Source organism: Amblyomma mixtum, chromosome 10 (assembly GCF_055824585.1).
Source record: "Amblyomma mixtum isolate Tamu chromosome 10, ASM5582458v1, whole genome shotgun sequence".
NCBI lineage: Eukaryota > Metazoa > Arthropoda > Arachnida > Ixodida > Ixodidae > Amblyomma > Amblyomma mixtum.
In genome coordinates this window covers 76,077,224-76,090,791 of record NC_143021.1, presented here as the reverse complement: position 1 = coordinate 76,090,791, position 13,568 = coordinate 76,077,224, and the positions used below count along the sequence as shown (strand labels likewise).

Below are 13,568 nucleotides of genomic sequence, written 5' to 3'. Positions count from 1 at the left end.
CCAGCGGTAACCCAGGACGTTCCACGTCCGCCGCTTACGAACATGGGTGGCGCTGATGAACACTCTCAAGGTTAGGTTATTTGTAAACAGAAATAACCCCGAAAGCAGAAGGTTTGACAGCCGTCGCCGTAGCTCAGAGGTAGAGCACCGGACGCGTAATTCGGAGGTCGTGGGTTCGGATCCCACCGGCGGCATGTGGTTGTTTTTTCTTCTGCTTTTCTAATCAATTAGCTTTAAGCGACAGTAATATTCTCACTTGATCAACACCACAAAAAATAAATTAATTAAAAAAAAATCCTCTGTGCTCCTTAGTTTCTGTGGCTGTTGGCTTCTCTCATATATATATATATATATATATATATATATATATATATATATATAAGATGCGAAATTGAGAAACGCTTCGTTCGTTTATTGGGAGTCGACGTTTCGGACAGAGCCTGTCCTTGAAAAAGGACAGGCTCTGTCCGAAACGTCGACTCCCAATAAACGAAGCGTTTCTCAATTTCGCATCTTATTTAAACTAGCAACCAAGTACGTTTATCTTATTGTGCTATATATATATATATATATATATATATATATATATATATATATATATATATATATATATATATATATATATATATATTGTTACCGATGGACCGTGAACGAAGAAGTGGCGGTGCGCTGAACGACGACGACGTTGACAGTTGGTAGCTGGGCCCTCGGTGTCTGAGCTGAGTGCTGGCCATCTCAGAGCAGCCGCCAACACAGACTTACCGCCGTAACATCCCCGTAACATCTTTTGGTGGAGGTGCGGGGTATCGATCCCCGTACCTCTCGCGGGTTCGAGCCGACATGCCGACGACCCGACGAGCCGACGAGACGACGGGCCGAACGGGCGAGATGACTACCGACCCGGCCCCTCCGTCTGCGCCTGCCACGCCAACTGTCGTCGTAGCCCACCCTCGCGACCCGGGCACATTCTGCGGTACAGATGGCGTGGATGTCGAGGACTGGCTCTCGCTCTATGAGCGTGTTAGCCAGCACAACAGGTGGGACGCCACGCTGATGCTGGCCAATGTGATATTTTATCTTGCCGGCACCGCACGCGTGTGGTTCGAAACCCACGAAGAAGAGATTGCCACGTGGGATGCCTGCAAGCAGAAGCTCCGCGACCTGTTTGGGAAACCAGTTGGCCGTCAGCTTGCTGCCAAAAAAGAACTTTCAGCTCGCGCCCAAACGGCCACCGAATCATATATTACATACATTCAAGACGTGTTGGCACTGTGCCGAAAGGTCGATCCCAACATGACCGAGGACGATAAGGTAGGCCACATTCTTAAAGGCATTGCCGACGATGCCTTCCACCTTCTTCTATGCCGGGACTGCTCTACGGTTGACTCCGTTCTGCAGGTGTGTCGACGCTTCGAGCAGGCCAAGCACCGGCGCATTGCACACCGCTTTGATCGCCTGCCTAACACCGCTGCCAGTTCCACGTGCGAGGATCTGCCGACACTGAGGCAGCCTTCAAACCCCGACAACGTGACTCGCATCGTGCGCCGTGAACTGGAGGCCCTGGCTCCTGTTACGACCAACGCGCCCTTGTCGGACAACACCCTGGCCACAATATCCCTTATTCAAGCTGTCGTCCGCCAGGAGGTCGCCAACTTGGGCATGCCCTCCAGCCATCGTCCCGTCGAACCACGGAGTGCGAGCCCCATCTCTCCCGTGGTCGCTACTGCTACGGCCCGCAACACCTTCGTCCCAAGTTACACAAGGTATCGCAATCCCGATGAGTGGCGTACTCCTGACGACCGGCCGATCTGCTTTACGTGCTCGCGCGTAGGCCACATCTCTCGCCACTGCCGCAGCCGTTGGTCCCCACCTCCCCGACCTTTGCCCTACGTCGACCGCCGTTATGACTATGGACCCCGTCGCTTCACGCCTCGGAATGACCCACCCAGCGCCGAGTCCACACCGCCTCCTCGCAGAACCAGCCGCTCTCCCTCTCCGACAGCCCACCGTTCCCGCTCACCTCTTCCGCACCGCAGTTACTCACCGTCCTCTGCAGGCCGCTTCGCGGGAAACTAGCCAGTGCAGCTCCCGGAGGTGATGCTGCATTGGTGCCCCGACCTGAAAATCCTCTACTGACCCAGCCTTCGCCCTGTAATCTGCTCGACGTTTTTGTGGACGGTGTTCCTGTTTCTGCCCTCATTGACACTGGTGCCCAAGTCTCGGTTCTTAGCTCATCCTTTTGCCGTCGCCTCAAAAAAGTTCAGACCCCTGCCGCTTCGCCCACCGTTCGCGTTGCCGATGGCAGCACTGCTGCCGTCACTGGCTTGTGCACTGCCCGCGTCACTCTTGCCGGTCATAACATCCCAGTTTTGTTCACCATCCTCGAACACTGCCCTCACAATGTGATCCTTGGTCTAGACTTTCTAACCGCTCACTCTGCCCTTATCGACTGCTCCAGCGGCCTTCTACGATTGGACCTGCCTCTCAGCTCAGCCGACACACCCTCAAGCTCCACGCCCCGCCTTCGCTCCACCGAGTACGCTCGCCTGCCCCCTGACTCTGCCGTTTATCTGCCTATGTCACCACTTCCTGCGGTTCCTGATGGGGATTATCTTGCCTGCCCACTCGCCGATGTCGTTCTCTCTCGCAATGTTGTTCTTCCGCACCTCATCGTGAGCGTCACCAAGAATAGCACCTACCTCCCTGTCCTCAACTTCAGCTTGTCACCACAAGTTCTTCCTGCAGGCATATCGATTGCTACTTTGTCTTCTCTCACCGACTGTACCGTCACTGCTCTCTCACCTGGACCGCCTTCTACTGTCTCTCAAGCGCCCGACATCCCGTCCAACGTTCCGCAATCCATTTCTGCGATGATTGCTTCTGACCTGAGCCCCGAGCATGCACAGGATCTTCACAACCTTTTGGTGTCCTACACCGACATTTTTGACTTCGCTTCTGCTCCTCTGGGTCAAACATCGGTAGTGACTCACCGCATTGACACCGGCGATGCAAGACCTATACACCGGAGGCCTTATCGTGTGTCACTACCAGAGCGCCAGGTCATCCAGCGGGAGGTGGACAAGATGTTGGCCAACGATATCATCGAGCCTTCAAACAGCCCTTGGGCATCTCCTGTCGTGCTCGTGAAAAAGAAAGACCAAACTTGGCGGTTTTGCGTCGACTACCGTCATCTCAACAAGGTCACGAAGAAAGACGTCTATCCCCTTCCGCGCATAGATGATGCCCTGCACTGTTTACATGGCGCCCGCTACTTTTCTTCCATCGACCTTCGTAGCGGGTATTGGCAAATCTCTGTTGACGCAAGAGACCGCGAGAAAACAGCTTTCGTCACCCCTGATGGCCTTTACCAATTTAAGGTCATGCCCTTCGGCCTTTGTAACGCCCCTGCCACATTTGAACGGATGATGGATTCGTTACTCCGGGGCTTCAAGTGGACGACCTGTCTTTGTTACTTAGATGATGTAATTGTTTTCTCGCCCTCTTTTGAAACCCACCTGCTTCTCCTTTCGTCCATCTTGGCACTTTTCCGCCGCGCAGGTCTTCAACTCAACTCAAAAAAATGTACTTTCGGCCGCCGCGAACTCAAAGTCCTCGGCCATTTGGTGAATGCGAGTGGCATACAACCTGACCCTGAAAAAGTTCGTGCCGTCAGTGCTTTTCCCTGTCCCCGCTCACCCAGCGATGTCCGCACCTTCATCGGTCTCTGTTCCTACTTTCGCCGGTTCGTCCCGAACTTCGCAGCCGTCGCTCGCCCTCTCACCAATCTGTTGCAGAAAGGCGTTCCTTTTTCCTGGGGCCCAGAGCAGGCTACTGCATTCTCCAGCCTTATCGCCGTCCTCACTAACCCTCCTGTATTGGCCCATTTCAACCCGTCTGCCCCGACTGAACTTCGCACTGATGCCAGTGGTCACGGAATTGGCGCCATCCTTGCTCAGCGACAACGCGGCCAGCACTGCGTGATTGCGTACGCCAGCCGTCTTCTTTCTTCCGCCGAGAAGAATTACTCTATCACAGAACGCGAGTGCCTGGCTCTTGTTTGGGCCATTGGAAAATTCCGCACATACTTGTTTGGCCGCCCATTCACTGTTATCACCGACCACCACGCCCTGTGCTGGCTCTCCTCTCTCAAGGACCCTACTGGCCGCCTTGGCCGGTGGGCATTGCGATTGCAAGAATACACCTTTTCCGTGGTTCACAAGTCCGGTCGCCTTCATCAAGATGCAGACTGCCTGTCACGCTATCCCGTCGATCCTCCTTCTACAGACTGTGAGTCGTCGGATGCCTTTGTCCTCTCCATCTCCGACCTCTCCCACATTGCCGACGAACAGCGCTTGGATCCCGCCCTCACCTCTCTCATCGACCGCGTCAGCACCGACCGGCGCGACACTTCTCTGGCCCGGTTTTTGCTCGACGGAAACACGCTTTACCGCCGCAACATTCTACCTGATGGCGCTGAGCACTTGCTCGTTGTTCCCCGACACCTACGTTCCACTATCCTCAAACAACTGCATGACGCACCTACGGCTGGTCATCTTGGTGTCTCCCGTACGTACGACCGCGTGCGCCGGCGTTTCTTCTGGCCTGGTCTGTACCGCTCCGTCCAACGCTACGTTGCCGCTTGCGACGTCTGTCAGCGCCGATAGAAGCCCGCTGTCCTGCCGTCTGGACACCTGCAGCCGATTCCCATCCCGACCGACCCGTTTTCTCGTGTTGGGCTAGATTTACTTGGGCCCTTCCCGGAGTCCTCCTCGGGGAACAAGTGGATTGCCGTCGCCACCGATTATGCCACGCGGTACGTGATCACTCGCGCCATTCCAACCAGCTGCGCCACTGACGTCGCTGACTTCCTTCTGCACGACGTCATATTACACCATGGCGCTCCCCGTCAACTCCTTACCGACCGTGGCCGCTGCTTCCTTTCCCGAGTTGTTGACGAAATCCTTCGTTCGTGCTCCGTTCGTCACAAGTTCACCACTGCTTATCATCCTCAGACGAACGGCCTAACGGAGCGTCTCAACCGCACGCTTACAGACATGCTCGCCATGTACGTATCCGACGACCACCGGGACTGGGACATAAGCTTGCCTTTTGTCACCTTCGCCTACAACTCTTCGCGCCATGATACCGCTGGTTACTCGCCCTTCTATCTTCTCTTTGGACGAGACCCCTTACTGCCCTTCGACACTCTGCTGCCCACAGCCGGCCCTGTCACTACATATGCGCATGACGCGATCGCCCGAGCAGACGCCGCCCGCCAGGTTGCTCGTCACAAGCTCTCCGCCTCCCAAGAGGCTCAAAAACACCGCTACGATGGCCTGCACCGTGATGTGCGCTACCCTGCCGGATCTCTCGTCTTGCTGTGGCTCCCATCCCGTCGTGTGGGGTTATGTGAAAAACTTCTGCCGCGCTACACAGGTCCTTATCGTGTATTACGGGCAGTGACCGACGTCACGTATGAAATCACGCCGCTGCACCCAAAGTCGACGTCCGCTCCACTGAAGTCCTACGTCGTTCATGTAGCTCGTCTCAAGCCCTATCACCCACCATCGACATCGCACGCCTAACACGCACCGGGACGTTGCCTTCAGCCGAGGGGGATAGTGTTACCGATGGACCGTGAACGAAGAAGTGGCGGTGCGCTGAACGACGACGACGTTGACAGTTGGTAGCTGGGCCCTCGGTGTCTGAGCTGAGTGCTGGCCATCTCAGAGCAGCCGCCAACACAGACTTACCGCCGTAACATCCCCGTAACAATATATATATATATATATATAATCAGAAAGTACTAATAATGCGCGGTGCAAAAAGAAAACAGATTTATTTATTTCACATTTTCGAGAGAGCATGCACTTTATTCATGACCATAGATTATGAAAAAGGACAGGTTCGATGTCCGAAACGTGTCTTATATAAATATATACACTTATCCCCGGCGGTGATTAGTATACGTGTGAAACTTAGAGGGAAACGAAAAGTCTAGAAGTGGGCGCCGCGGTGGCTCATTGGTTGTGGCGCTCGTCTGCTAACCCGAAAGACGCGGGTTCGATCCCGTCCACGCATTCGAATTTCGATGAAGGCTAAATTCTACAAACCAGTGTACTAAGCGATGTCAATGCACGTTAAAGAACCACAGGTGGTCGAAATTTCCAAAGCCATTCACTACAGCGTCCCTCATTGCCCGAGTCGCTTTGAAACATTAAACCCCATAAATTAAACTGAACAGAACCAAAAAGGCTTGAAGCAAATTAGGCGCCGTGCATTATGAAAAGGAGTTAGGTTGACGTTAAGCGACAGGAAAGCAGCAGGGTAGTTAAGGGAGGAAATGCAACTGAACAATATCCTTGATCGAAGAAATACCTGCCTAGGGCATGTACAGCGGCGGTAACATAGATGAGTGCCGTTTATGGCAATAAAGTGAATACGACATAGCAGACAAGCGTGGCAGGAGGCAGAAAAGGCGGACGATATTGGCAAGTTTTTGTGCGTAACGAGGCACAGCATATATACAATCACCTAGAAGTCAGTCCTTGTCCTGAGGTGGACATGAGGTTGATGATGAAACTATTGAAAAAAGAGGATGAAATCGAGTACCTGGCATTCTTCTGTCGTCGTTGCATCCGTAGTTCCTTTCCTCGAATGAGGCCACGCAGTTTCCAAAACTGCCACAGCTGGTCCACCTCGGCCCGCTTCCCTTTCCTGGTGTCTTCGCGCAGCACCTGGGCCGCCGTCGCATGCGCTTTGATTAGAAAGTAAATGCTCCTGGCTGACACTAGGCAAGTGGTGTTTAGGCATTGCTTTAGGCCTCTGCCTCGCTCAGATCCACGAGTGCCCACAGATTTGCAACCCAAACGAACGCTTCCGTAACATTTTTTATATGCAACCACGGAAATCGCATACGAAATTAGCCGGTGAGGAGCGGTGCATACATCGAGTACGTAACTAAATCAACTCCATTCAACAGGTTTTGTAGACATTCCAACCGGGCTGTCCAGTCGTGGGCTTTCGCATATTGAAGTATTGTACGTTGTGCTATAGTGTCGATCAGTTTGCCTCGAATTTGTTGGGAGCGCTTCAGCAACGCACTAACGTACACTGAGAGACGTTGCAGGAGATGCGTAAATCTTGAGGCAAAAATTGTTTATAAATTGGGCGCAAGAGTTTGCAATCTACATGGGCAGAGAATATTGCCCGAAATTCAATATAAGCTTATTTTTTTACTTATTTGATACTGCCAGGTGTATCCACGAGTTTAAAGCACTGAGGCAAAACCGAAACTGGTAAAAAACTGCCCGACTCTCGTAAATAAACAAACACATGCTGTTCTGCAACGCTAATGTGAAAAATAAGAGAACGATTTTTATGTTTACACCCTGATTCATAAACCTGGCGACCAAGTGCACAACAGTGAATACAATGAATGAAACACTCGCAAATTGTCGAAACCAACACAATCATGAACATCTTTACCAAGCACTCAGCGGACGTAACGTACACAGCAGCTGCGCGCCAAGGGAGTCCAATGGTCTCCCTCCGATAAGGGCCGACCCCGCGTCCTTGGCACTTCAGCGCGTAGGCTGCCGAGAAAAAAACCTGTGCCCACTACGGCAAAAGCTCGGCAAAAGGTCAAGCAAGCCACGAAGATTTATGGCATGCAAAGGTCAACAGCGCATGCTGGGCTCAAGTAGCAAAGCTGCAGACTGATTACCACGGGTGACGATGGATCTCGCATGTCTGACACGGCGTAACTTTTTATGCGGTAATGGTGCACTTGCGGCATGGCTACTCGCTTCTAGGCCAGTATTGGTAAGAAGTGCGCTGCACCCAACTATCCGCTGCTCAGAGGTTCATATTAAGGTGCTTTTTTCATGATATGCCTCTGATCCTGAGGGGCAAAAACATCAGCTGTAAGGGAATAGAGCTTGCAATTTATTGATTTTTAATACTGACGCTGCATCGTGTTACTATTATTATCCTTTAGTTACCAGCTGCGCATTCTTTTAGGTTTCCAGTTCAACATCACAATCATCAGCCTGACTACGCCCCTTGCAGGGCAAATGCCTCTCCTATGTCTCTCCACTTAATCCTCTCTTTTGCGAGCGGCCGCCACTGTATCCCCGCAAACTTCTTACTCTGACCCGCACACCAATCTTTCTGGCGCCCCCCGCTAGGCTTGCTTTTGCTGAGATCGGCGTCACCGGGTCTCGCTTGGAAGCAGCTAGCACGCATGTTTTTACTGTATGGCTCGAACAACTCGACGGTGATTGCTCCCAAGCCTGCCGTCATGGACCGCACGGAGAAGACCCAGGTGACAGCTGATTCAATTTGCAGAGCTTTGCCCGGTCGCAGTGCAAGACCAAAAAGAAGGGGCTGAAGTTTGAGCAAAACCAGACCCCCTTTCTGAACTTTCTTCACGTGTTGAACGCCGCCGCCGCAGGGAGACAGACGTTATCTTCCCCTATGATCGCGACAAGTTCTGGTGAAGGTCATGTTTCCGGTGTTGCCCGACTGTGTGCCTGCCCCACCACTCGGAGGTTATTAACCACAAGTTTCGGCAACACGTGTCTACCATCAGCTGGCCATGGAACAACCCTTGCTGACCTACCGAAGCTTACGTGACCTCGCCGGGATTCTCCTCCCTGAAGCACAAACATGCGACAGGGGCGTGGCCATAAGTGAGAGAAAGAGTGAGACTGTGCGCGAAAGTGCACGTTCATGCCACTCCCTTCTGGGCGAGGCCGTCGTCTGCCTAGGGACTCTAGGGAACTAGAGCCCTATTTAACTCGTCTGTGAGTGTGGCCGAGGGGCTCTTCCGTCGACTCCCCCGTTTGCTCTTACGCTTGTAAAAATGTAAATATACCCACTCGTAATCTTTCGCCCATCACCCAACTCCTTCACTCCATGGCACTCCTGTCCTGGTGGTGGGAACGGGCTTCGACTTGACGGCGGTTCCGTCAAGAAGCAGCAGCAGCCTTAATCTGCGACACCGAACCCTATCATCCAACACCTTGTCTTGGATTCCACTCCCTTACCGTTAAAGGCCCCCTGCCCACCCGCGGCCAGCAGACACTCTCTACCTCACTTTGAGCGAGCCTCCTCTCCTTCCATTCCCTCCTCGAAATTTTTCTCTCCCGCTCCTCGTCGAGTAGGCTCGGCAAGGCAAAATCACCCCTTCCTTCTCCGGTGTAAGCCGGAGGCGTGGTGTCTGTGGAGTGCGTCACAGGGCGACGTCATGGCCCCGCCTTCAATAGAATTCTTTTCTTGGTTTTTGCATTTTTTCCGCTCACTGAACGATCGAGAGGCGCGATCGGCTCGACCACCTAGACTTGTTAGCGAGCGCATCCTTTCATACATCTGTTTGTCATTCCCAGTTAACGAGCCACCTTTTCATTTTCTTTTAGGCCTCCCCACCGTTTCACGAGCGGAGGGGCGGAAGTCGGCTGTGTTCGAAACACACGGCGAAGCGCGGACCCGGCAACCGCCCGTTTGCTTTTCTCCATGCGTGTTTGTGTTCTGTGTGTTTGTGTCTTTTCTCCGCTCCAAAGCATATGTCATTCATTGGAGTCAAGGCGTACGCAAGATGCACGAAAGATAAGCGGTATGTGTGCGGAGCGGTAAAGTGGGCGAGCGAGGGAAAGGCTCTGCTGCACTACTAATTAAAACCTTGTTTTGGGGGGCTCGCATAGAAGAAAAGAAACTGAGAAGGGAGCGCGCACGCAGAGCGTCTCGTGACGGGATCACGGCGGGGGGGGGGGGGGGGGGGGGCGAGCGAGCCAACTCCCTCAGTTTTACTGTTTTTTTACTTTTTATGGCTAGGGTTCAAGGCTGTCGCCGCACGCTCCCTCCGCAGTTTTTTTTTTGTTCCTTCATGCGGGTTTGTAGGCATGAGCCAGAACAGAAGGCGCTGCGGAAAGCGTTGTGCAGACGACGCGACGCCAAGGCTACGCCCAACCTTCTCCCGTCAGTCAGAACGATGCACCAATGGAGTGCCTTTAGCGAAAGTAGCCCCCCTTGACGTCAGCGGGGTGCAGAGTAGTGGGCCGGGCCCGTTTTTGAAGGAAGGAAAGAACGAACGGGCTTTGATTTGAATTTTCGCAGCTTTTCGGGGCGCGCATGGCTCTAGTATTTTGCAGAGGTTATCTTCGATGCCTCATCTATGCAGTGGGCTTGTTTTTCAAAAATGTCCGGACCCTGGTCAGTGGCCCTTTAAGGACAAGCGGTTATCTTGCCTTCGCATTACATGCCCTGTACAAGCCCATTTCTTCCTCTTCATTTTGGTTAGCGTGTCATTAACCCCCGTTTGTTCCATCTCTTCACGATAAACCTGTATTTTTTCTTCCCATAGATCGCTACGTTGTCCTTAAGGTAGACCCTTGTAAGCCGCCATATTTACAGTTAATTAAGTAAATGCTTGTTATCATCAAGCTCAGCGTAGTCGAAGGAATATGAAAAGAAGAAGTACAGTTGAAAGTCAGCGCTCGTGTTGTCGTGTTTGTTCCGTCCTCGTGTTTTTTCCGCGCTGTTTTACCATGGATGAAAAGAAGAGTTTTCTCACAGACTTGCTAGATAAAGAAAAATTTGCCCTGTAAACCGCAGCCGTAAAGTTATTGAGGCCCGCGGACAAAAAGAAATGTCTGCGCACCGTTTGGCTCGGCGGCACTACTAGCATGCGGTGCGCTAATCTTTCGTCTTCATTGTGCAGCTCGCCCTTGGACTGTTTCTTCATGGTACTGCCAGCGGCATCGAACCTTCTGAGATAGCCTGGGTGACCTCGCCGGCGAACGGAACTCGTTTCCATGCGTGCGATTCCCTGACGTCAGCGGAATTTCTTCGACCACATCATCCGGGAGCAGCAACGTGCGAGCACACTTCTACGCATGATCTGCTGGGAGCGCCACCACATGAATGGGCTACATATACCCTTCCCAGGAATTGCATCGGCAGTGGGCTCGGCGGCACTACTAGCATGCGGTGCGCTAATCCTTTCGTCTTCATTGTGCGGCTCTAGCGACCGTTTCTTGGTAGTGCTGCCGTGCCCGCAGCTGTGTCTTGAAGTGTTTGATGTTGCTGTATTCCTGTGGAAACTCCTCCTGTTGTCAGGGAACGTCGAAACAAATCCCGGCCCTGAAATATGGCACAAATCGCTAAACAACTGAAGGATATTGTGGAAGATATTAAAGAAATAAAGGAAAAACGGCTGACAGACATAGAAAACAAGTTAGATGCCATAACACTTCTAGAAACTAAAGTGCAGTCTTGTCAAACTGAGATTTCTCGCATGAATCACGTTATAGAAATACTGGAAAAAAAATAGATGATCTTGAGAACAGGAGCAGGAGATCCAACTTAATTGTTTATGGACTACCAGAAGATGAAGAAGAATCAACCGAAACTTTGGAGCAGGCTGTCAACAAAAGTATCATTCAAGATACCCTAAAGCTCGATCCAGTTGCCTTTGAACGTATTCACCGGTTAGGCAGGCCGCAGGCTAATAAGAATAGACCGGCAATTTTTAAACTACTGGATGCCCGTAACAAGTCGGCAATACTGAAGCAAGGTTTTAAACTTAAAGACACGAAATATGCCATTGGGGAAGATTTCTCTCCGAGAATTCGAGAAATCAGAAAAAAACTGTGGAACAGTGCCAAAGAAAATCGACGAAAAGGGGACAAAGTTTCGCTTGCCTTCGACAAATTATAAACAGCTGTGCCTTTGTTTGGGATGACGAAACGAACGAGAAAGTTCCGCTGAAAAAAAACGAAGAGCAGGAGGAGACAGTCGAAAAAAGGAGCCCACCAACGACACGGGGAAGAGCGCGATTAAAGCACTGACCATCATAAATGTAAACGCAAGGAGCATAGTAAACAAAGTAGAATCTTTATAAAACCTATTAATTGATCGGGAACCTGATATTGTCGCCGTCACGGAGACTTGGCTTTCACCAGAAATTTCGAGTCATGAAATCGCATCACCCAACTGCTCAGTCATTCGGAAAGACCGAGACTCCCGTGGCGGTGGTGTGGCTCTCTTGATAAAGAAAACCCTGCCGTTTGTTACGCTCCCAGATGTGTCAGGTGCTGAAAGCGTATTCTGCAGACTTCTCTGCAACAATACTACTGTCTGTGTAGGCTGTCTGTATAGGAGCCCCTCTTCAGGAGATGAGTGCATTTCTGTCATTCATGACTTCCTTCAACAATATGCTTGCAGCACTAGAATCATTCTCATGGGTGACTTTAACCTTCCGGACGTGGACTGGATAACTATGCAACACACATCACCATCTTCAGAAGCTCTTTTTGACTTAATGCTCTCCTTTAATCTCCACCAAATTATCCTAGAACCAACGCGCAAGCAAGGATCAGCAAACAATATCCTCGATCTTATACTAATCAGTGATCACTTTCCAGTACACCAAGAGCAGACAGAAATCATCGAAGGCATCTCTGATCACAACATACCATTATGTTTGTTACCTCTAGACTGCTCAATAAAAAACGATATGATGTCAAGACGACACTGAACTTCGATAAGGCTGATGATGCCAGCATATTAACCTACCTCGCACATGAATTTGAAGCATTCAGTGAAATGGTCTCCGACCCCTCAATCAATATTAACAGGGTTTGGCTTCAATTTAAGACTATGGTTTCACACTGCATAACTAATCATGTTCCACTAAAAACCAAGCGTCCACAAAAAACAGTCCATGGGTAACAAGGGATGTCATCCACGCCAAACGTCATGTGAAAAGGTTGCGTATTTCTATCAAAAATCATGGTTCGCGTCCTTCTAAAACTACAAAACTAGCGTGCGCAATCGCAAAGCTCAGAGAGATAGGCAAACAGGCCAAGAAACACTATTTTAATGTAACGCTGCCTAACTTTCTGACAAACAACCCGCATAGATTTTGGAACCATTTCCGCTCAACTAAAAACCCGTTATCCAACTTGTCTCCTGAGGATAGAGCTAACAATGCTAATGCGTACAACACGTTTTTTCACTCAAGTTTCACAAAAGATGACGGTAATCTCCCGGACTTTTACGGCAATCAAACATCACGCATTGACCCTTTAATCATATCAGATGCGGGAATTTTTAATCTATTACTCACGCTTGACCCTAAAAAATCACCCGGACCAGACAATATCCCAAACGATTTCTTGAAACGATACGCAGAATGGTGCAGCAGATACTTGGGTCTGATATTTTGTAAATCTCTCTCGTCATCAACTTTACCCGACGACTGGAAGAAGGCAAAGATTATACCAATACACAAAAAAGGAGACACCACATTACCATCGAATTATAGACCAATATCTCGTACCAGCACGGCTTGCAAGATGCTCGAGCATATCATCCTTAAACACCTAACAAACTTCCTTGATACTCACAATCTGTTATCATCAAACCAACATAGATTCCGGCATGGGCTATCAACCGTCACACAGCTTACAGAGGTTGTGCATGACCTTGCATTCGCCATCAATAACTGTAGCTAGACTGACATTATATTATTGGACTTTTCTAAAGCATTTGATCGCGTCTGTCAT

The 13,568-nt window shown here is 50.7% G+C and overlaps 1 protein-coding gene and 1 pseudogene across 1 annotated transcript; both read left to right on the top strand.

Moving 5' to 3' along the window:
• The first annotated feature begins 851 nt into the window (after positions 1-851).
• On the top strand, positions 852-2,388 carry LOC149326168 (uncharacterized). Its single transcript, XM_089565145.1, has one exon. It carries the CDS (start codon positions 889-891, stop codon positions 2,074-2,076), a length of 1,188 nt encoding a protein of 395 aa, XP_089421271.1. The 5' UTR covers positions 852-888; the 3' UTR covers positions 2,077-2,388.
• An 8,297-nt stretch (positions 2,389-10,685) lies between these two features.
• Positions 10,686-11,867, top strand: LOC149326167 (uncharacterized; annotated as a pseudogene).
• Positions 11,868-13,568: the final 1,701 nt, after the last annotated feature.